Source organism: Larimichthys crocea, chromosome XXI (assembly GCF_000972845.2).
Source record: "Larimichthys crocea isolate SSNF chromosome XXI, L_crocea_2.0, whole genome shotgun sequence".
In the NCBI taxonomy this organism is placed as follows: Eukaryota; Metazoa; Chordata; class Actinopteri; family Sciaenidae; genus Larimichthys; species Larimichthys crocea.
Genome location: NC_040031.1, coordinates 21293385 through 21318294, shown reverse-complemented (window position 1 = coordinate 21318294; position 24910 = coordinate 21293385). Strand labels below are relative to the sequence as shown.

General features: G+C 42.7%; 1 protein-coding gene across 2 annotated transcripts in view; it reads left to right on the top strand.

Moving 5' to 3' along the window:
* The window catches only part of bcar1 (BCAR1 scaffold protein, Cas family member), a 131959-nt gene that overhangs the window by 47213 nt on the left and 59836 nt on the right, over nt 1-24910 (top strand). For both annotated transcript variants that reach the window (XM_019270303.2, XM_019270304.2), the window contains exon 2: nt 14856-15584. In XM_019270303.2, coding sequence (XP_019125848.1) covers nt 14856-15584 — 729 coding nt within the window. The remainder of the gene's footprint in view (nt 1-14855; nt 15585-24910) is intronic.

Below are 24910 nucleotides of genomic sequence, written 5' to 3'. Positions count from 1 at the left end.
CGCTTTTGCTCCGCCCCCTCATTAATTATGCAGCCGAATTGTGCATAATATTGCTCTCAACAACCCCAATAAGTTTCAGACAGCTCTGACAAAGTATATGATAGCCGCACACTTTTGCCCGAAAATCAGCCCAAAAGTCAAAGGAGTCTTGTTTTTTTGTGAAAAAATCGACAGCGTCCACTTTGACGCACCGTCACGGCCACGCCCTCTGATAAAAAGTTGTGAATTTGATAACTTTTCATTGTGGACGCCTTGAGAACACACACGGCAAGTTTTAAGCACATCGGATGAAATCCCTAGGAGGAGTTCGTTCAAATGCGACCCCTGGAAATGAGGCAAAAACGGGAAAAGGCCAAATCTGAGCAAAATTGGACGCCGTGCGCTTCACTGTCGCCCGGGGCACCAAGAGACTTTTTTGTGCGTCTGGGCATGTTACATACTCCCACCGAGTTGCGTGCACGTGGGCGAAACCGTGGCGAGGGGCACCGGCAAAAACGCGCACCTAGGTGGCGCTGTGGAGGCGTATGCGCGCGTGCATGTGTGAGACCTCCAAAATACGTAATTTTACGCCTGACATGTGGTCCTCTTTTGTCAGTCCTCTGCTCTCTTCCATCCTCTGTTGTCTCACTGAGTTTTGGGGGGGATATGGGCTGTGGAAAATGCGATTTACTCTTAAACGTCGTTCAGCGTTGGAAATACAATAGGGCCTCGCTGTGCTCGGGCCCTAATAAAAATGTACAAAAAATAATAATAAACATTCGAAATTCAATAGGGCCTCGCACCGCGTGCTCGGGCCCTAAAAATAAATAAATAAACATTCGAAATTCAATAGGGCCTCGCACCGCGTGCTCGGGCCCTAATAATAAACATTGGAAATTCAATAGGGCCTCGCACCGCGTGCTCGGGCCCTAATTAAAGCTGCAAGCAGTAATGGTCGGGCTCTCGCACATGTGCGCACGTCGAAATGTGCGCATGTCGTAATGTGCATAACATAACCTTGATAACCGCAAGAAGTTTCAGACAGCTCTGAAAAGGTGCTTCCTGCCGATTTCTTCTTTGAATTAATTTTATGGATCGCCACGCCAACACCGTTTTTCCAAAATTAATAATTTTGATAACTTTTACTCAGGAAGTCTATATGAACACTCCTACCAAGTTTTAAGTGAATTGGATACAATCCCTAGGAGGAGTTCGTTCAAACATGACCCCTTGTCAACCAGGCCGAAACAGCAAAAATGGCTATTTTTATAAAGCGCCACACCCACACCGTTTCACCAAAATTCATAATTTTGATAACTTTTACTCAGGAAGTCTATGTGAACACACCTACCAAGTTTAAAGTGAATTGGATGAAATCCCTAGGAGGAGTTCGTTCAAACATGACCCCTTGTCAACCAGGCCGAAACACCGGAAATGGCGATTTTCATTCACCGAAAATGGCGATTTTCATTCTTAAATATCTTGCTTCCTGTTCATTGTAGCTCATTGGTCCAAGAGACTTTTTTGTAGGTCCTGCCATGTTGTACAACTCGGCTGATAATGCATAATGCTGGTCTTAACAACCCCAACAAGTTTCAGACAGCTCTGACAAAGTATATGATAGCCGTACACTTTTGGCCGAAAATCAGCCCAAAAGTCAATGGAGTCTGGGATTTTTTCGGAAAAATCGGCAGCGTCGACTTTGACGCACCGCCACGGCCACGGCCTCTGATGAAAAGTTGTGATTTTGATAACTTTTCATTGTCGAGGCCTTGAGAACACACACGCCAAGTTTCAAGCACATCGGATGAAATACCTAGGAGGAGTTTGTTCAAATGCGACCCCTGGAAATGAGGCCAAAACCAGAAAAGTCCAAATTTGACAAAAATTGGACGCCGTACTTTTTTGTGTGTCTGGGCATGTTACATACTCCCACCAAGTTTCGTACATGTGGGCGAAACCGTGGTGAGGGGCACTTCCAAAAACGCACACCTAGGTGGCGCTGTGGAGGCATATGCGTACGTCCATGTGTGAGACCCCCAAAATACGTAATTTTACACCGGACATGTGGTCCTCTTTTGTCAGTCCTCTGCTCTCTTCCATCCTCTGTTGTCTCACTGATCAGATGACCCCATTATAGTTTTGGCATTGTTCAGCAGTGTCTGGTTGTCCTGGCAACATTCGTCATGGTCACAACACATTGTTGGGGACTGTTGTGTGCCGAGATATATGCCGAGAGGTCTGGGTAATGTGATTAGCTCCCACAGTGTTCTCATTTCTCAACACTCCCAGAGTGCCTCTCAAGAGTGGATGTACAAGTGTCTACTTGATGGCTTTTTCATACTTAACAGATTAACAGACAAGGATGTCTGAGGGCTTCCAGCCTCAGAACTTATTGGGGTTGAAACTGTGTATTTAGAACTTTAAGTGGTTAACTAATGTTGCCAAAGAGTACCTTTTAAAATTGACCAAGTGCAAAATATTAGGTACTATGCTTAAACCCTTAACTCTGATGTCGGTTAGCTCAGTTGGTAGAACATCTGCCCCATGTACAAAGGCTCAGTACTTGCTGCAGCAGATTCGAATCCGACCTGCGGCCCTTTGCCCCATCTCTCTCTCCACACATTCTTGTCACTCTTCAGCTGTCTCTATCAAAATGAAGCTTGAAAATGCTAGAAAAATAACCTTTAAAAAAAAAAAAAAAAAAAAAAAAAAACCTTAACTCTCATTGACTGACTATGTCTTTCGGCCAAAGCTCTCTCTCATTCAATTCAGTGCACTACTTTTTCATTTAAAAGTGTATATATGAAGTTCATATTATAAATTTTACCAGATATTCAATGGCAACCCTAAAAAATAAATAAATAAAATAACAAACTAACAGTTATATATTAATAACATGACTTGGTCTCATTAAACTGGGCTAGTTGGACAGGAGTGGGATTCATGGAGAGACAAAAATAGAGAGAGCATGAGAACCTATTTAGGGTGATCCTAAGAACTCAGGGTCAAGTCACTGACTCATTGTCCAAGCAGGAGGGTGTGTGAATCATCATGATTACACTTCCTGTTTCTCTGGACTAAAGGGGATTTCTATATTCTGTATATGTGAGTGAAAATATCCTCCTCCAGGTTTAGCTTGATATGAGTAGGATATTTATCATCCACTCAGCACTCACAAATGAAACAGAGCTGATTCGCAGTTGCTCTAGAGTGTGTGTACATACATACTAGCTCAGTTCATAGAGACTTGGCTTGGGAACCGGAGGGTGGCCAGTTTAAGTCCAGTATGGACCAAAAGTATGGAAGGTGGACTGGTAGCTGGAGCTTAGCAAGGCACCAAACCCCCCCACTGCTCACAGGTCACTGCTCTGAGTGGCTGCCCATCACTTCACCATCTCTCTTCACATTGCATGTCTATGAGCCCTTTGTGAAAAGGAATTTCCCCCTTGAGGGATTAATAAGTATCTCTTCCTCTTCTTACACTTCTATTGACACAGGAGAAATCCAGAGGCACTTTAACTCAGAAATAAGTCACATATGAATGAATGACTGTAGGAATGTATATCACTGACCGCTGTGGATCATAACTGTGAAACAAGTCTAGAATAGTAAGAAAAAGACAATATTGCAGCATTGCAGCATTATGGAACTAGCTGCAACACCGTTATCTTTAAATGCATAAAAGAGACACGGTAGCATGCTGGGGAAAACTGAAAAAAAGATGTGAAAAAACAGCATGGAGTAATGTTAATGATTCAAAGATGAGAAATGTGATGACAGCAAACAGAAGTAGATTACATTTTCAAGATGAATATTTCTTAAAATATTAAAACCTTTTATTGCCAAATTTAGTCTAATTTAAAAAAAAAAAAAAGGTTATTCATAGTATTTAAAATGGTTTTGAATGTTTGGTCTGGCCACATGTTAGTGTCTTAAATTTACCTATTTGTTGAAGTGACTATATTAGCGTCAGCCATGACCTTCAGTCATGACAGGCCTTCAGTGCAGTGAAAGAAAAGTCTGGTCTGACCATAATCCTAGGGAAGCCAATTACTTGGCCTCATTTAAATAGGCATTTGTGCTTGAGAGAGAAACAGAGAGAGATAAAAGGCTGGCATAGGGCCAGTACAGGCTCTACAAATCTGTGTTAGTTGGAGTGGAACTCAGAGTGGAAGGAGAGCAGGTCAAGTTCAGGTGTGGGTGACAAATATTGATTAAGTTAGAAAGAGTTCCAGAGAGACTGAGGGGAGATGTTTCTGTTTGCATGCTGGGTTTCCACACAGAATGTGTCATGGTAGAATTCAACTAAAACTGAGTCATGATAGGATTGTTTTACTGAAGATGTCAAGTAACTATATGTTCTGCTTCTGTTGGTAAATGTTATAATTCCTATCATTTATTATTTAAAACTTCTAAAACCCAAGTATAAGTGTATTGTGCTGCTGTGTACTGGGTGAATTTCTGTTGCTGTGTGGGCAACGTGATAATTTATGCCAGTCCTCAACTCTAATGCAAAGATCTCATTTCTGTTCACTAAATGTCGGAAAACTGCATATCAGATGCCGTTTAAATATGAATTATGCTAACTATTAAATTACTTTTATGGTTTATGCTTGGTTCTGAAGATTAGACTTAATCCACGATCAAACAGTAAGAGCAGTTCAGTGTCCTTGTACTTTGCCCTTTCTTTGGGTTGCTGTTTGGTACGGTAGGTATGGTACGACATGCTTTACGGTAAGCGTATTGTGTCACTTCCGGTTATCGGTGTTGCTGCCAAGGTGCTCTCTGCTCTGCTCACCTAAACAGTTTTTCGCATATTTTTCAGGACAGCGATTATCTACTTATCTCTGCACTATCCTTAGACTTGTTCTGTCTGTGCATGAACAGGTCTCTTAACTTTAGTAACCACAATCTGCTAGTTTCACCAGTTTCTGTTAGTCACACTTACTAGCCTAGCGATAGCAATGGCTCCTCTCTCCTCTCCTGCTCTCTCCTCTCCTCCTCTCTCCTCTCCTGCTCTCTCCTGTCCCGTGTGCCACATGTTCAGTTACTCCTCGTCCTCCTTTAGTGATAACGGTACTTGTATTAAATGTAGTTTATTGGTAGCTTTGGAGGCGAGGGTCAGTGAGTTAGAGGCACAGTACCGCACCACTGAACAGTCAGTAGCTCAGATAGTTAGCCAGTCCCCTTAGCCAGTGCGGTACCACCACAGGTAGCTTCAGCTTGCTGTCCCCTGGTAGTTCCCGAGCAGCCGGGAGGCTGGGTGACTGTTCGAAGGAGGCATAGCCCCAAACTGAAGCCCACGGTACACCACCAACCGCTCCACGTTTCACAGATTTTCCCTACTCAGGGATACACCTGCTGAGAGGCCACCTCTGGTTATTGGCAGCTCCATAGTCCGAAACGTGAAGTTAGCGACACCGGGGGCCATAGTTAAATGCATCCCGGGGGCCAGAGTGGGCGACATCGACTTTTTTGAAACTGCTGGCTAAAGATAAACGTAGATACAGTAAGATTGTTATTCACGCCGGCGGTAATGACACCCAGTTAGGCCAGTCGGAGGTCACTAAAATTAATGTTTCATCGGTGTGTGAATACGCCAAAACAATGTCGGATTCTGTAGTTTTCTCTGGACCCCACCCCAATGTGACCAGTGATGACATGTTTAGCCGCATGTCGTCATTCCACCGCTGGCTTCGAGGTGGTGTCCAGCAAACGATGTGGGCCCTCATAGACAATTGGACACCTTTCTGGGGAAAAGCTGGTCCGATTAGGAGAGACGGCATCTATCCCACTTTGGATGGAGCAGCTCTCATATCTAGAAACATGGCCAAGTTTATTAGTCAACCAAAACCGTGACAACCCAGAGTTGAGACCAGGAAGCAGAGCTGCAGTCTTCACGCTTCTCTGTGCCTCCATTAGAGCAGCTGCCTACCCAGTCTTTTAGTATAGAGACTGTGTCTGTCCCCCGTCCACCTACATTATTTAAAGATAAAACAAACAGAAGAGGAGTTCATCGTAATAACTTAATAAAAATTAAATCAACATCTCCAACAGTCCAAAATAAAATAATTAAATGTGGACTCCTGAATATCAGGTCTTTGTCATCTAAAGCTCTCTTAGTCAATGAATTAATATCTGATTATGATATTGACTTGTTCTGTCTCACTGAAACCTGGCTGCAGGAGGATGAATATGTTAGCTTAAATGAATCCACTCCTCCCAATCATTGTAATACTCATATTCCTCGAAGTACTGGTCGAGGTGGTGGAGTTAGAGCCATATTTGACTCAAGTCCATTAATAAATCCTAAACCTAAACTAAATTATAATTCATTTGAAAGTCTTATTCTTAGCCTCACTCACCCAACCTGGAAAACATTGCAGCCAGTTTTATTTGTTACAGTATATCAAGCTTTTTTTTCTGAATTTTTATCTGAATTTGCAGAATTTGCATCAGGCTTGATCCTTAAAACAGATAAAGTAATTATTGTAGGTGATTTTAACATTCATGTGGACAATCACAATGATAGTCTTAGTACTGCGTTTATCTCTTTATTAGATTCAATCAGCTTCTGTCAGAGTGTAAATAAACCGACTCATTGTCTGAACCACACTCTTGATCTTGTTGAGTGTGCGTGCAAGGCGCACACTATATGTTATCCACCGCGCTTATTATTGAGTGTGCCTGAAAGCGCACACTATATGTTATCCACCGCGCTTATTCTTCTTCTTCATCTTATTATTCTTACGCCCTTTTTTTGTCACGCTACTCCTCCCAGAGTTTTTGTCGCACATACACAAAACGGGTATCAAAACGACCGGCAACATCGCCAACAACGAAGCCAAAAAATTAATGGGTGTGTATTGCGAGAACTTTCCAGAGCTAGAGTGAGTGATGTCATCGCTAGAGTGGAGAGGGGAGAGAACCTCAGCCTGCTTGAAGGAGAAGAGGGGGGAGGGGCCACCAGAAGCTGAGCGGCGGCCATTTTAGTAGTTCTTGTCACTTAATTTGAACCTGTCTGTGTAAAATGGCAGACAGAGACAGCAGAGCGTTAGCGCAAGCTGTAAAGACATGCTATTTGCAAACATTAGCGACCAATGCTAAAATTAGTGCTAATTAACATTAGCCACTAGGAATTAAATACATGTTGATTACTAACATGATCATGTTAATTGCTAACCCGTCAGCCCATCAGCAATAACATGCTAATGTTAATTCTAACAGGTGCAGATTAGCTGCTGCTGATTAGGTCCTGGTTGCTTGGCAACCTTAGCCTGCTTGAAGGAAGAGAGGGGGGAGGGGCCACCAGAAGCCGAGCGGCAGCCATTTTAGTAGTTCTTGGCACTTAATTTGAACTTGTCTGTCTAAAATGGCAGACAGAGACAGCAGAGCAGCTAGCTCGTTAACATGCTAACGGTAATTACCATTAGCCACTAGGAATTAAATACATGCTAATGTTAACATGGTAATGCCAACATGCTAATGTTAATTGCTAGTGCATCAGCGTTCACATGCTAATGTTAACATGTTAATGTTATCATGCAATGGTAATTGCTAGCGCATCAGCGTTAACATGCTAATGCTAACATGCTAATGTTAATATGGTAATGCTAACATGCTAATGTTAACTGCTAGCCCATCAACGCTAACATGCTAATGTTAACATGCTAACTGCTAACCCATCAGCGTTAACACGCTAATGCTAACACGCTAATGCTAACATGCTAATGCTAACTGCTAGCGTATCAATGTTAACATGCTAATGCTAACATGCTAATGTTAACACGCTAATGTTAACATGCTAATGCTAACATGCTAATGTTAAATGCTAGCGCATCAACGTTAACATGCTAATGTTAACATGCTAATGCTAACATGCTAATGTTAATTGCTAGCATGTAAGCGCTAGCTGCTCCTGTGTCTAAATAAACATGTTAAAAATGACTGTTTGAGGTGTGCTTTTTGAATACAGACCCCCAGCAACAGCCCACTCGTCACTCTCAAAATTTCTTTTCTAGTACTGAATTTGCTGAGCAGTGTCAGTAATAATGCATGGGGACGACGGGCCAGAGTCACGCACACTCAAAATTTCTTTAGAATTTTTTCTAGTTCTCTCATACGGCATTGGAATTGATCATCTAATTGTCTTTCCACAGAATCCTCTTCTGTCTGACCATTTTTTAATAACCTTTGAGTTCATATTACTGGACTATAAGCCTTTCTGCAGAAACTCCTACAGCAGATGTTTATCTGATAGTGCTGTAGCCAAATGGAAGGAAGTGATTCCTTCAGCATTGAATTCAATGTCATTTCTCAATGTAACAGAGGACTTGTCTGCTTCCTTTTGCCCCTCACAAATAGATCATCTTGTTGATAGTACTACAGGCTCATTACGGACAACTGTAGACTCTATTTCACCTCTGAAAAAGAAGACAATTAAACAAAGGAGGTTAGCACTATGGTATAGCCAGCAGACTCAAAGCCAGAATTAAAACAAGACAAGCGTAAATCTGAATGCAAATGGCGTGTCACTAAACTAGAATAATCTCGTCTAGTCTGGTAAAATAATCTCAAAACATACAGGAAGGCTCTCCGTAATGCCAGAGGAGCCTTCTACTCTTCATTAATAGAGGAGAATAAGAACAACCCCAGGTTTCTCTTCAGCACTGTAGCCAGGTTAACAGAGAATCACAGCTCTGCTGAACCATCTCTTCCTTTAGGTCTAAGTAGCAATGACTTCATGAGCTTTTTTTAATGATAAAATTATAACTATTAGAGACAAAATCCATCACCTCTTGCCCTCACCAAGCATTGATCAGCATTCTGATATAGCAAGTTTGGAAACAGCTGTAAAACCTGATATGTATTTGGACTGTTTTTCTCCCATCGACCTTCATCAAATAACTTTAATCATTTCTGCATCTAAGCCGTCAACCTGTCTCTTAGACACCATCCCAACCAGGCTGCTCAATGATGTTTTACCTCTAGTTAGTTATTCTTTACTGGATATGATTAATCTGTCTTTATTATCAGGATATGTACCACAGTCCTTTAAGGTGGCTGTAATTAAACCTCTTCTTAAAAAGCCCACTCTAGACCCAGAGGTCTTAGCCAATTACAGACCGATATTAAACCTTCCCTTTCTCTCTAAGATACTTAAGAAAGCTGTAGCTAATCAGCTGTGTGACTTTCTCCATAACAATAGTCTATTTGAGGATTTCCAGTCAGGATTTAGAGTGCATCATAGCACAGAGACCGCATTAGTCAAAGTTACAAATGACCTCCTAATGGCATCAGACAAAGGACTCATCTCTGTAGTTGTCTTGTTAGATCTTAGTGCCGCATTTGACACCATTGACCATCAAATTCTTTTACAGAGACTGGAACATCAAATTGGCATCAAAGGAACCGCCCTAAGCTGGTTTAAGTTGTATTCATTAGATCGATCTCAGTTTGTTCATGTCAATGATGAATCCTCCATGCATATCAAAGTTTGTCATGGAGTCCCACAAGGTTCTGTACTAGGACCACTTCTATTCAGTTTATATATGCTTCCTTTAGGGAACATTATTGAGTGTGCGTGCAAGGCGCACACTATATGTTATCCACCGCGCTTATTATTATTATTGAGTGTGCGTGAAGGAGCACACTCTTTAAAACCTCTCGGGCTTGTTATTGAGTGTGCCTGAAGGAGCACACTCTTTAAAACCTCTCGGGCTTATTTGAGTGTGCGTGCAAGGCACACACTATATGTTATCAACCGCACTTATTAATATTGAGTGTGCCTGAAAGCGCACACTATATGTTATCCACCGCGCTTATTGAGTGTGCCTGAAGGAGCACACTCTTTAAAACCTCTCGGGCTTATTCTTATTCTTACTGAGTGTGCCTGAAAGCGCACACTATATGTTATCCACCGCGCTTATTCTTATTATTATTGAGTGTGTGTGCAAGGCGCACACTATATGTTATCCACCGCGCGTATTGAGTGTGCGTGCAAGGCGCACACTATATGTTATCCACCGTGCTTATTGAGTGTGCCTGAAGGAGCACACTCTTTAAAACCTCTCGGGCTTATTTGAGTGTGCGTGCAAGGCACACACTATATGTTATCCACCGCGCTTATTGAGTGTGCGTGCAAGGCGCACACTATATGTTATCCACCGCACTTATTAATATTGAGTGTGCCTGAAAGCGCACACTATATGTTATCCACCGCGCTTCTTCTTCTTCTTCTTCTTCTTCTTCTTCTTCTTCTTCTTCTTATTATTATTATTATTATTATTATTATATTATTATTATATTATTATTATTTATTCTTGGAGTGTGCCTGAAAGCGCACATAATGTTATCCACCGCGCTTATTGAGTGTGCCTAAAGGAGCACACTCTTTAAAACCTCTCGGGCTTATTCTTATTCTTACTGAGTGTGCCTGAAAGCGCACACTATATGTTATCCACCGCGAGTTTTTGTCGCACATACACAAAACGGGTATCAAAACGACCGGGAATCGATTGCTATGACTTTTCTAAGAGTTTTGGCAAACGGTTTTGCCAAAAATCGCCAAAAACGAAGCCAAAAAATGAATGGGTGTGTGTATTGCGAAACTTTCCAGAGCTAGAGTGAGTGATGTCATCGCTAGAGTGGAGAGGGGAGAGAACGATCAGTGAAAAAATAAAACGTATTGACTACCGTGGCCTCAAATGAGCCACTACAGACACGATTATACATAGAAACGTAGCAAATTTGTTGTCTCACTCACATTCGCCTGCCAAAGCTGTCAGACATATAGTTTTGGCATGACACGGAATATGCGGCAGCAACTCCCATCCTCAGCCTCATATACTCTGAATTTTCTGGAGGAAGGCAGAAGTAACGTTTCTCTCTCTTGCTCCTGAGGGCACATTTCAGCAGAAGCCGAGTGGCCATTTTAGTAGTTCTTGGCACTTAATTTGAACCTGTCTGTGTAAAATGGCAGACAGAGACAGCAGAGCGTTAGCGCAAGCTGTAAAGACACAACCCGTTCTCATTCCCAACGCGTAAAATACCGACGCTTTGTCACGCCCCTTGGCGTCTGATACCGACGTAAAAGGTACCCTTCCGCGTCTGTATGAAACGCTCTGGGTGTCCATTGACTCCAGTATAATCCGTTTGCGCTGGTAAGAGACGCTCAGAGCAGAGCTCCAGCCGTCCATTCACTCCAATAATAACCCGACCACAGCGATACATGACGCTGCAAGCTACAATCTGATTGGACAACCGAGGACCCTCTGCCCGGAACTGTTTTTCTCACTATGTCAAGGATTTCTTTTAATGATATCATCAACGTTTCTCAGCACAAACACGCCAAAGTGTCACTAATAATTCAACAATAAAATAGCTTCATGTTGTGGCCCTCGGTATGTTTTTTTTCTCCTTCTAGCCTGAGAAATAAACTTTTATTCCTATGTTTTGGATAGCGGAAAAGCCTACACTACCCAGAATGCTCGTCCACTGACGATTTGCGAGCTACAATCTGATTGGACAACCGAGGACCCTCTGCCCGGAAGTGTTTTTCTCGTGTTGTTAAAGATTTCTTTTAATAATATAATCAACGTTTCTCAGCACAAACACGCCAAAGTGTCACTGATAATTCAACAATAAAATAGCTTCACATTGTGGCCCTCGGTATGTTTTTTTCTCCTTCTAGCCTGAGAACGTTCATTCAACGTTTCTCAGCACAAACACTGTGTGTGTGTCACCATTGATATTATGACTGATAAAATAAAAAGTTAATCACTTCTCTGTTTAATGTGCTTTTTATAATGTCTGTTTTTAGACAGAGCTTGTTGTCAACAGACCTTTTGAGAAGGACAAATGAAATTTCCTGTGTGCAGTTTGCGCTGGAGCTGTACTGTGTATATATTCATATACAGTAACAATTTTATTCATGGAAAGCTTTCTGGGCTGCTCAAACCCCAAGGTCAAGGCCATATCCCCTGATAACTCATCAACGCTTTGAGATAGGGGCCTGAAATCTGCACCTGCGCATTGGGACAGCATGGTCGACCACGGTGTCGAGTTTCAGACCCATGCGCCCTTCAGGAGGGTCAGAGGTCAGCCGTTCTGTACTTAACGAGGCCTAGTAGTTCAGGCTTAAAAACACCTGTTTGGTTTGTGAATAACTCATCAGCGCTTTGAGGCAGGAGGCTGAAATCTGAGTATGTGTATCAGGACGCAGGGTCTGATCAGGGCCCCTATTTTCACCCCTGTACCCCCTTTGGAAAGGTCAGAGTTCACCCGTTCTGGACACCTTTTTGGGAATAAATTGACAATGCTTTGAGGTAGGAGCTGAAATTTGACTATGTCGTACGCCGTGGAGCCTTCTGCTGGGATTTTTTGGTCCTGTCACAATCCCATCACTGTAGAGCTAGTTAGCTTTCTAGAAGGTCTACAGAGTTGGGACTTTGGGAGCCTGACCCAGACCTCCATTTAGAATAGCACAGTGAGTTTCATGCAGTTCGGTACATTTTTGTGGCAGCAGCGAGGGCGCAGATTCGTGTAACGGCGTCCTTTCTCGGCCCCGCCCATCGAAAAGTACTGGGCCGACGTGGACCAGACCAACATCTATCCGCTCATCTCATGCCCCTGAATAACATACTAAAATTTCAGACCTGTGCGACTTGTAGAAACACATGTCCTCCAAAACCTCCACGCAGGTCAGAGGGTATAAGACTGCATTATTCTGACAGGACCCCAATGCTCAGGAATCCAGACGGGGCAAAAAAAATTCTACTGGACTTGTGGTTTTTTTTTCACCGGTTCATTATTCAGGGCCCCGGGGGGATCCTCTGTTCCAAATCTGGGGCCCCTGGGGTCAAAGGCTGCTGCGCGGCGGCCAAAAAGACATGTTTTTTTAGTGAGTCCCCCAAATCTGACCCTCTTCTTTTCCGGTCACTATCTCCTGATAACTCATCAAAGCTTTGAGGCAGGGGGCTGAAATTTGAGTATGCGTATCAGGACGTGGGCAACAATCACTGTGCCGAGTTTCGTACCCGTGGCCCCTTGGGAAGGGTCAGAGGTCAGCCGTTCTGTACTCAATGAGGCCTACTACCTACCTTTTTGGGATTAACTTATCAATGCTTTAAGGCAGGGGTCTGAAATTTGAGTATAGATCAATATATATCAATAGACTTCCTAAACTGATATTTTACTACCCTACTTATACTGTGTACTTACACAGCCAAATATTTAATTGTCCTATTTTGATTCTATTCTTTTTTTTCCGTGTGTGTGTGTATGTGTGTAATGAGAAGTAGACCACAATAGTGAGATATCGAGAGCTGTGAACACATTACGTGAGATATTATTGATCTAATGGATTCATAGATGTTTTATGTACTTAAGCCAGTTATAGAGTGAAACAGAGACTGACACTGACTGAAATGTGTATTCAATATTTTATTCTGAACTTTTATGATGAACTTTAACTTTATTTCTATTGTGAATTTCAACATGTTGAACTTTGAACTGGGTGCCAACTCTGCAACCAGTGGTGGGCTGTTTTACAGATAAGCTTGCGCAGGTTCCCATGTGTCATCCCACACTTTGCCACTGTCAGGAAAAGAAAACAACAATAACAACAACAACAACACATACACACAATATAGGTTAAAAGGATAAGTTAGGTTGTAACTTTAGGCTGGACTGTTGTAACTCTTTGTTATCAGGCTGCTCCAATAAGCCTCTTTGGACTTTGCAGTTAATTCAGAATGCTGCTGCACGTGTTCTGACAGAAACCAAGATCAGAGATCACATCTCTCCCATTTTGGCTTCCTTGCTTTGGCTCCCTATTAAATCTAGAATAGAATTTAAAATTCTTCTTCTGACTTATAATGCTCTTCATGGTCAGGCACCATCATATCTAAAAGAGCTCATAGTACCTTACTACCCCTCTAGAACACTGCGCTCGCAGGATGCTGGTTTCCTTGTGGTTTCCAAAAGTAGACTGGGAGCCAGAGCTTTCAGCTATCAGGCTCCTCTTCTGTGGAACAAACTTCAATTCTAGGTTCAGGAGGCAGACACGGTCAACATCTTTAAGAGTAGACTTAAGACTTTCCTTTTTGATAAAGCTTATAGTTAGAGCTGGCTCTGGTCGTCCCTTAGTTCCTATGCTGCCATAGGATTAGACTGCCAGGTGACTTTGGGCTATACAAATAAAATTTGATTTGATTTGATTTGGCTGCATGGCAATGCATGTCATTTATACAAATTAATTATGGTAAATTGACTGTACTTACATAACACCTTTCTAGTCTTCCGACCATACAAAGCGCTTTTACACTACATATCTTATTCACTCATTCATATGCATTCACACACTGGCGCTTCAGGGGCAATTTGGGGTTCAGTATCTTGCCATAAGACACTTCGACATGCAGAATAAAGGAGCCGGTATTCAAACCTTCGACCATCTATTACCCGCTCTACCTCCTGAGCCACAGCCGCTGCCACAGCATTGACCCAAAAATGCATTGCACAAAGTAGAAAGTAAAGGAGCAACTCACAACTGGCAGGCTTTAGGAAGATCTTTAAAAAATATTTGATTTGAATTTTGAACAAAAGTGTTAAGGAGACAGTACACATGTCCCTACAACATTTTAAAGAGAAACTTTGAATAGACGGCTGTAAACCATATAATAACCTGTTTTGTATTTCTGCATTGCGTTGCTCTCTCTGTTGTTCTCTTTGTTCCACAAAGCAATAACCCATAGAGCAACAGATATACAAAGCAGTGTTGGGGATGACACGTTGCCTTGTTTTATTAAAACCAATTTGAGTATGTACAATATATTTCTTCAATGTTTCTGTCTGTCATCCTTCTGCTACAGAACGTGTTGGCCAAGGCATTGTATGACAATGTGGCAGAGTCTCCAGATGAGCTGTCCTTCCGCAAGGGTGACATCATGACGGTGTTAGAGCGTGACACGCAGGGATTGGATGGGTGGTGGCTCTGCTCCCTCCATGGTCGCCAAGGCATTGTCCCTGGCAACCGTCTCAAGATTCTGGTTGGCATGTACGACAGCAAGCAGCAGCAAGCCATGCCTTCCGCACCAGATCCAGCTGCTTCCTGTCCTGCCTCCCTGATGCCACAGCCCCTCCCCCCTCAGAGTGCTTACGCCAAACCATGTGCCCCGTCATCTGCTGCCATCACTGCTTCTACCCCTGGGTTTACCAACAAGCCCCTTCCTTCATCTCAGTACACATCTATGCACCCAGCCTATTCCACCCCCAGCCCTGCACAGCCCAACCCTGACTCTGTCTACATGATGCCACCCTCCCATGGCCTAAAATCAAATCCCCAAAGTCTATATCAGGTCCCCTCTGGCCCAAGTGGACCCCCACCACAGGCCCAAACAGGACCCCCCAGCAAAGTCTCAGCTCTAGCCCAGAGACAGTACCAGCTACCTGGCCAGGACATCTACCAGGTACCTCCATCTCTCGGTCCAGGGCAGGGAGCAGCACCACCTGGGGGGACAGGAGCTGGGCAGGATGTGTACCAGGTGCCCCCATCCCTGGAAAAGAGGAACTGGGACAATAGTAACAAGCTCCTGGGCAAGGTAAGGAAGGAAGGAAGGAAGGAAGGAAGGAATTGATTTTGGGGCAATAGAAAGGCTATGCTGAAACATTATTGGATGCAATGATAGGAAGGAAAAAAACTAAGGAAAGGAGAAAATGAATAAAGTAGTTTAGAAATGAAGGCAAAAGATAACAATGGAAATTTTTATTTCATTACGTGTTTCTATTTTTTTGTCAAACCAAAATCTCAGGTTCGTCTTTGTGCTCTGTGACAAGGTTTGCAGACTTTTGTGGTGTCAGCCAGTCAGTATCATCTGAAGCACTGTTTCTAAAAGTGTGGTCATTCACCCTGTTCATGCAACTAACCCTAAATGGACTTGTTTTATTCTGGGTCTCAAACTCAATTCAATTTCAATTCCATCTTATTGATATAGTGCCAAGACAACAGAGGTTATCTCACCTCACCATTTACATATAGAGTAGGTCTAGACCGTACTCTTTATAATATTACTTACCCAAGATTGCACAACATGAGCAAGTACTTTGTGCCATTGGTAAGAAAAAAACATAATTTAAGGCAGAAACCTCAAGTGGTTAAGATTAGTATTATAAAGTTTTTAAACTTCTAATGAAGTTTTCTTGAAGTTTTCAAACTTCAGCAGATGAGAAGGATTCAGAGAGTTCAGTATGATTATTGAGGTGTAAAAGCAGATATAAAAAAGTTGTTAAACTGCTAACTAGAGTTGCACGATACCCACGGTACCCCACGGTGCCAAATCGTAACTGTTCCTACTATACCAGAAATTCTACACGACAATACTCCTGTGGATTACTATACTACTGGTGCCAGTTTCCTTTATATAGCGACCGTCTCTATGCTCCTCTCGGCTTCTCACTGCATGCTACTCCCTCGTAAACAAACCAACATGGCAACTACTGCAACCGAACTACACAGCTGCTGAATGATTGGCTGTTTGCCTGTTACTGGTGACATCCGGGGATATGATAGGCTGTTTCCGCACGCTGGGTCCACCCGTCTGTTAGCTGATTGGCTGTTCATGTGTTTCTGCTAAAGTTCCGTCTCTCCCAGACGCACGCACAGCTTACAGTCACAAGCGGTGAGTCTGCCGCAGTTGTCCTGGTAGACATGGGATAAGTACTGTAACATTGCTGGATTCATCAAGCTTTTTAAAGTCCATGTAAAGACAATTCCATGTTTTCTTTCAAAACACAATAAATATGTTGGACAATAGTTTCTGAAAACACGTGAAAAGACTTTGAACGATACATTACTGAAATGTGGAGTTAGAGGTTCAAACAGTTTTTCACCAGTTTTCAGTCCAGGATTTTGTGGGCGGTCCTAAAAGGAGACTTCCTGTCATTATGTTTTGCGGCATAAATTGCCGGCATAAATTGCGAGTTGGACTCAGAAGCTGTGTACATGAAATAAACAATGTGAGAACACACGTACAGGTAGATTATCAGAGTTCAGTCTGTGAATCTACCTGGATAGTCTCTGATTCAGAGACATTTCAGGCTGTCTGTGGGGGTGGCTGTGGTGGCTCAAACATAGAGGGCTGAATAACACCAATAATACTGCTAGCTGTAGCATCCATATTGTGCTTATTACGGTCCTAATACGAGATCGCGTGATCATTACCATAACATTTGCATATTGTATTCTGCTCTGCCAAGTGGGCGTGGCTTCACACATTCCGTAGACACGCCCCCACAGTCCTGGAGCTGAGAACACTGCTAATTTTTACCTGATTTTGACACATAATTTCATAAACTTGTCGTTATTTTTGATCATTCAACTTTGGCTGGTTAATAACACTTTCTTCTTTAATCTGATAGACTCAGAGAACATATTTTTCTGTTACCTCCCAGACTGAAAATCTGTTTTACCTGTGGAGACTTCCTCGTCCGAATTCTAATTAGTACATAAGTACAAACTGACAAAACAGCTTTTGTTTAATCCCTATTTGAGCACATGCCCGTCATGAGCATTTGATGGATGCATCTCTTTGTCCATGCAGATGATATGAATGAAACTTGAAAATAGATGGAGAAGGAGGGAGACAGCACTGGTTACCACTGGTGTGGTTGCAAATGGTGAATAATCTTGGTAATATAGTTGAATTGGCTCAGTGTTTCATAGTTTATTAAAGTTATGGTAATTTCTTAAATCATAAGAAATCAATGGATCCCCATCAAACACCGGGATTTTTCTAGAGGGAAGTGAGGATTGTTTATGTGTTATGTGTATGTTATGCAGCATTAATAGATCTGCAATGTCACTTTGTCTTTGTATTACACTTAACAGATTAATACTTTGATTACTTGAGCTGGATTCTTTAGAACTGTTACTCTTTGGGTGATTCTGTGTTTGCCGCTGATGATTTTGAGCTGGCTCAGAGGCATGTGATTAATTCAATAATCTCTGAAGAGTTGTTTAAGGAATTTCCATTTCTTTGAATTTAACATCATCCACAGTTGTGGACAATCTGCATGTAACTGTCCATATATTCATTCATAGCATCTTTTCCACACACTGCAGATTGTCTTTCTGAGCCCTGTCTAAAACCTTTAGTCCGCCTTCGGTTCCATTCTTTCCAGTTTTGCTTGTAATCTGTTTTTTTTTTGTTTTGTTTTGTTTTGTTTTGTTTTTTTCCTGCATGCTTCTCTTTTAATGCAGACATGCGTGCCTCGAGAGCATCCCTCTTCTTTTATAGAAGAAGAACTTAATTGTTTGATTGTTTTGAACATTTGGATTTCTTGGATTGTTTAGACACATTGGAAGTACCGTCATGAGGCTCAACAAGGATTTGAGGATCAAGAGAAGGTGTTTTCCATAAATCCACTTCCTGTAGGAATTTTTCAGATGTCTCCATTTTAGTCTTAGTCCACTCTCTAATTTTGCTTAATTATATCAGGCAAAAGCATTTTTTTGCAACAGCATGAGTATTCTGTAATTCATTGAGCATCACTTTTAATTGTTCCATACTGTTTCCACCGTCTCCAAGCATTGATTTGAGTTCATTCATTTCTCGCATGCAGGCACCCAGTCTCTCTCAGCGGAGAGTTTTTAGCTCTTTTTCCCTTCGTCTTAATCTCTTCAGACATCATTTTTCTTTGATCCGTTCACAGTTTATCAGCATCTTTTGTTTCCAACAGCATTTCAATTAAAACATTGTATCTTAATGTTTCACTTGGCTCACAGTTCATCAACTTTCTTCAATGAAGTCATTTATTCACGGTTTTGAGCCAGTTTCTTTGTTCACGGGCCACCAGTAGTGAGAATCAGCTGATTGCTGTGCAATGGGCTCTATCCAGTGCATCCTCCTTTCCATCGTTATGGATCAAACAAGTTCCAGTCACCACTGTATCAGTCTTTTTTATATTTCTCATTGGTTCAAGCATTTTTTAAGTGGACAAACTGGCTGACCTTGAGCTTGGAAGGAGTACATTTGTTTTTGATTCGTGCACATGGATTAGGGTTTGTTTTTGTTATTATTTTGCATTATCTAAAAGTTACATCAAAGATCAAAGATGACAAATTATTTGTCAGGTGCAGAGTGCAGGGAGAGGGCTTATGTAAAACCTCAACAACAACAACAACATATTGTTGCAGTATTATTAAGTTGGCATTAAAGTAGATTCTTGAGCTCAGAAGTAATACTTTGAAAAAAATCTCTTGTTCTTTGTGAAATTGTGTTTGAAGGAAGTGAAATGCCAGGCAGGCATTTATATTAACCTGAAACATTCTTATACTGAAGTTTTATGCAGTTAATTTTAAACTGATGTATGTAGGTATGCATGTTTGAACGCTTTCTGAATGCTGTCAGATTAATATGCAGAGAGAGTTTTCTAATTTATTATGTCACCTTCTCTTATGTGTGCTGTATTGTCCTGTTGCAGATTTCACACTATGTTTATGTAAATGGACTGCAATTCCTGTATATACAGTGGTATGAAAAGTTTGGGCACCCCTGATCGTTTTCAGGATTTTCCTTTATAAATCATTGGTTGTTCGGATCAGCAATTTCAGTTAAATATATCATATAGCAGACAAACACAGTGATATTTGAGAAGTGAAATGAAGTTTATAGGCTTAACAGAAAGTGTGCAATAATTACTTAAACAAAAGTGGACAGGTGCATAAATTTGGGCACCCTTGTTGTTTTATTGATTTGAGTACCTTTAGCACTAATTATTGGAACACAAAGTTTGTTTGGTAAGCTCACTGACCCTTGACCTACATACACAGGTGAAGCCAATCATGAGAAAGGGTATTTCAGGTGGCCAGTAGCAAGTTGTTCTCCCTTTTGCATCTTCTCTGAGGAGTGCCACCATGGGAGCCTCAAAACAACTCTCAAATGACCTGAAAACAAAGATTGTCCAACATCATGGTTTAGGGGAAGGATACAAAAAGCTGGCTCAGAGATTTAAGCTGTCAGTTTCCACTGTGAGGAACATAGTGAGGAAATGGAAGACCACAGGCACAGTCCTAGTTAAGGCCCGGAGTGGCAGGCCAAGAAAAATCTCAGAGAAGCAGAGGCGAAGGATGGTGAGAACGGTCAAACTCAACCCACAGACCAGCTCCAAAGACCAACAACATGATCTTGCTGCAGAAGGTGTCACTGTGCATCGTTCAACTATTCAGCGCACTTTGCACAAGGAGATGCTGTATGGGAGAGTAATGCGGCGGAAGCCTTTTCTACGCACATGCCACAAACAGAGTCGCTTGAGGTATGCTAAAGCACATTTGGACAAGCCAGCTTCCTTTTGGAATAAGGTCCTGTGGACTGATGAATGTAAAATTGAGTTATTTGGACATAACAAGTGGCGGTATGCATGGCGGAAGAAGAACACAGCATTCCAAGACAAACACTTGCTACCCACAGTAAAATTTGGTGGCGGTTCCATCATGCTGTGGGGCTGTGTGGCCAGTGCAGGTACTGGCAATCTTGTAAGAGTTGAAGGTCGCATGGATTCCAGTCAGTATCAGCAGATTTTTTGCCAACAATGTTCAAGAATCAGTGACAAAGTTGAAGTTGCGCCGGGGCTGGATACTTCAACAAGACAACGACCCCAAACACTGCTCAAACTCTACAAAGGCATTCATGCAGAGGAACAACTACAACGTTCTGGAATGGCCATCTCAGTCCCCAGACCTGAACATTATTGAAAATCTGTGGTGTGATTTAAAGCGGGCTGTCCATGCTCGAAAGCCATCAAACCTGACTGAACTGGAGATGTTTTGTAAAGAAGAATGGTCAAAAATACCTTCAACCACACTCCAGACCCTCATTGGAAGCTATAGGAAGCGTTTAGAGGCTGTTATTTCTGCAAAAGGAGGATCTACGAAATATTGATGTAATTTTTCTGTTGTGGTGCCCAAATTTATGCAACTGCCTACTTTTGTTTAAGTAATTATTGCACACTTTCTGTTAATTCTATAAACTTCATTTCACTTCTCAAATATCACTGTGTTTGTCTGCTATATGATATATTTAACTGAAATTGCTGATCCGAACAACCAATGATTTATAAAGGAAAATCCTGAAAACGATCAAGGGTGCCCAAACTTTTTCATACCACTGTATATCACTTTTGTATTTTACAGTTTGAGGCAGTGTCTTCAGTGTCTTGTTACTGGATCCAGTCAGTATGATTATAGTCATTACTTTTGTGTAAAAGTGAACACAGTGTTTATTAAAAAATGAGACCAACGTGTTGCCATCAGATTAACCTAAAAGGGGTGCATGTCTGAATGACTATAACCATCAGAAGCCAGCAATGTTCCACGTTCCGTGTCTGAAAAATTAATTGTACTGGAGACTGTTCAATGCAGCATAATGTCAACTCAGCAGTCCTAAATGTGTGTTATATTTAGTTTTAACATCAACAAAATGCATAACATGATGACATCCTCATAAAACAATACTTTAACTAACAATACTATAACTTTTTTCATCAACAAGCCTCAGTCAGTCGATCTGGATTTTTACTAGAACTGCCAGACAGCCAGCCTGAGCACGCACACATGGACAGAACACACATATCTGTCATGCCATGTGGTGCTGGAATTGAGTTCAATGTGGGAATAGAGTGTTGGTCTCCCCCTGCCCTAATCGGTGTAACATAATTTTTCACCATCACTGACAATGGGGCAGTGTGCCATGAGTTTTCGAACACCTTTTAGCTTCTCAAAATTGTGACTCATTTGCCCAAGATAACTAACTAATAACTCCTTGCATTACAGGAGGACCTTTGCAGCAAATTAATAATAAGTTAATTTGTACTTGCTTACCAAATAGTGTAAATGTATGAGTTGTACAAAATTTTTGCTGTCCATTGGGAAATAAAGTAGTCTTTCTCTACATACAGTTTCATTGGCGAAGCCCCTCCACTAAAACAGGCAGAAACTGCACAGAGTGAGAGCACAGTACAGTGTAGGATCTGAGACAACATGTATACCAGTTCAGACAAACCAAATCAGACATCCTACTCTCTCTATTTTTATCTCCTTTTCTCTTTAAAGTTAACATCTGTGCTATAAAGATGTGTTTTTCTTGCTGCAGCCTCATCCATAGAATAGAATAGAATAGAATAGATCTTTATTGTCATTGTCACAGGTACAACGAGATTGAAAGTGCTTCTAGTCAGTGCAACATAAATAAAATCCTAGCATTAAAGTGACTAGTGAGTGTTAAAATAACTAGAATATATAAGAATAAAGATACCTGAGACATTAAAATGTACTAAAATAAATAAAATTAAACATATGCTAAAATCAAAATAAATATTAAAAATGCTAAAAGGAGCATACACCCATTACATAAAACATTAAAACATTGTGCACATTATTTTTTGGCAGCATTCACAGTGGCTATTGCATTTGGATAAAAACTGTGTTTGAATCTATTTGTCCTTGCACCAATGGCTCTGTATCGTCTGCCTGAAGGCAGCATTACAAACAGGGGGTGACCAGGATGTGAAGTGTCCCTAATGATGTTCTGGGCTTTCTTAAGACAATGGGATCTGTGTAGGTCTTCCAATGCTGGGAGAGGGCAGCCGGCAGTCATTTGAGCAGTGTTGATGACCCTCTGGAGCGTTTTTCTCTGAGCCACTGTACTGCTGGTGTACCAAATGCATATGCAGTAGGTGAGTATGCTTTCAATGGAAGCTCAGTAGAATGACACCAGCAGTCTTTGTGTGATGTTATTCCTCCTTAGTATTCTCAGGAAGTACAGTCTCTGCTGGGCCTTCTTTAGTAGCTCAGAGGTGTTCACGCTCCAGGAAAGACTGTCCTGTATGTGGACTCCCAGGTAGCAGAAGTCTGCCACCCTCTCCACACTGTCCCCGTTGATGAGCAGCGGTGGGACCACAGTCTTCTTCCTCCTGTAGTCTATTATGAGTTCTTTTGTTTTTGCAGTATTGAGAAGAAGGTTGTTGGCTGTGCACCAAGCCAACAGCCGCTCCACCTCTTCTCTATAGGCGGACTCATCCCCCCCGGAGATGAGCCCCACCACTGTGGTGTCGTCTGCAAACTTCACAATGGTGTTGCTGTGATGGACAGGGGTGCAGTCATGTGTGTAGAGGGAGTAAAGCAGGGGACTCAACACACAGCCCTGGGGGGAGCCAGTGCTGAGGCTAAGGGCCGTGGATGTATGGTGACCCACTCTGACTCTCTGTCTGCGTCCAGAGAGAAAGCTGCTGATCCACCTGCATGTGGCCTCAGGGAGCCCGAGGTCCCTCAGCTTGACCGCCAGCTTGTGTGGCAGGATGGTGTTGAATGCCGAGCTGTAGTCCACGAAGAGCATCCGCACATAGCTCCCCTGCTGCTCCAGGTGTGAAAGTGCAGCATGGAGTGCTGTTGCCACTGCGTCTCCCGTGGATCTGTTCGCTCTGTAGGCAAACTGGTTGGAGTCATGGCTGGGGGGCAGGGCTGCTGTGATGTGACTGCGAACCAGTTTCTCGAAGCACTTCATGACCACTGGAGTGAGTGCCACTGGTCTGTAGTCGTTGAGGCTGGTGATGTGTGGCTTTTTGGGCAGAGGGACTACGGTGGAGGACTTCAGGCAGGGTGGAACAGAGGACTGGGCCAGGGATTGGTTGAAGATCCTCGTGAAGACTCCAGCCAGCTGGTCTGCACACTCCCTCAGCACCCGTCCTGGGACGCCATCCGGACCAGCCGCCTTCCTTGGGTTCACCGCCCGCAGTGTGCGTCTCACTTCCTGTTCCTCAAGAGTGAGGGTTGTGCTGCTGTGAGCTGTGTGGTGTAGCTGTGCTACATCTGGTGCTGTGACCTCGAACCGAGCAAAGAAGACGTTCAGCTCCTCTGCCAACGCAAGGTCACCTTCAGCAGCTCCACGGTTGGTCTTGTAGTTGGTGAGCTGCTGGACGCCCCGCCACACCTGCCGGCTGTTGTTACTGTCCAGGTGGTTCTCGATCCTCCTCCTGTAGTCTGCTTTGGCCTCTTTGATGCCTCTCTTCAGGTTGGCTCGGGCTGTGCTGTAGAGGTCCCGGTTGCCGGACCTGAAGGCCGTGTTCCTCTCCCTCAGTAGCTTCTTGACCTCCCCGGTCATCCAGGGCTTCTGGTTGGGGTAGACCCGGCTGTGTTTGACCACTGTGACAGTGTCTATGCAGTTCTTGATATAGCACAGTACACTGTCCGTGAACAAGTCCAGGTCCTGATGTTCAAAAACCTCCCGGTTGGTCGTAGCAAAGCAGTCCTGTAGCTGCTGGGAGGCCCCCTCTGGCCATATGGTAACAGTCTTAGTAATGTTAGGGGCAGTTTTCTTGAGGGGGGCATATGCAGGGATTAAAAGCAAGGACAGATGGTCGGACTGGCCCAGGTTTGGTAGTGGCCTGGCCCTGTAGCCCTGTTTGATGTTCGAGTACACCTTGTCCAGAGTGTTGTCTCCCCTAGTAGCACACTTAACATGCTGATGGAAACTGGGGAGCACTGCTTTTAAATCCTTATGATTGTAATCCCCTGCTAGAATCTGCACAGCGTCCGGGTACATGCTCTGCTTGTTGCTAATGTTTTATGCAAAAGTCCGATAGCTGAGTTAGCACTAGCGTCCGGTGGGATATACACAGCTGTTATTAGAATTACAGTGAACTCTCTCGAGAGGTAAATGGGCCTGCATTTAACAGTCAGATAGAAAGTTTATTTTCCTCTGTATGTGGTTGCAGTGTTCATTTTGAAGCTGGAAGGCTTCATTTGAAAATGTACTGTATTTACCACCAAAACCCAGCAAACCAAAGCCCTGGTTCCTCTTTATCTGTCATTTTCTCATCTACACAACACATGCACATATCCCATCCCCACACACACACACACACACACACACTT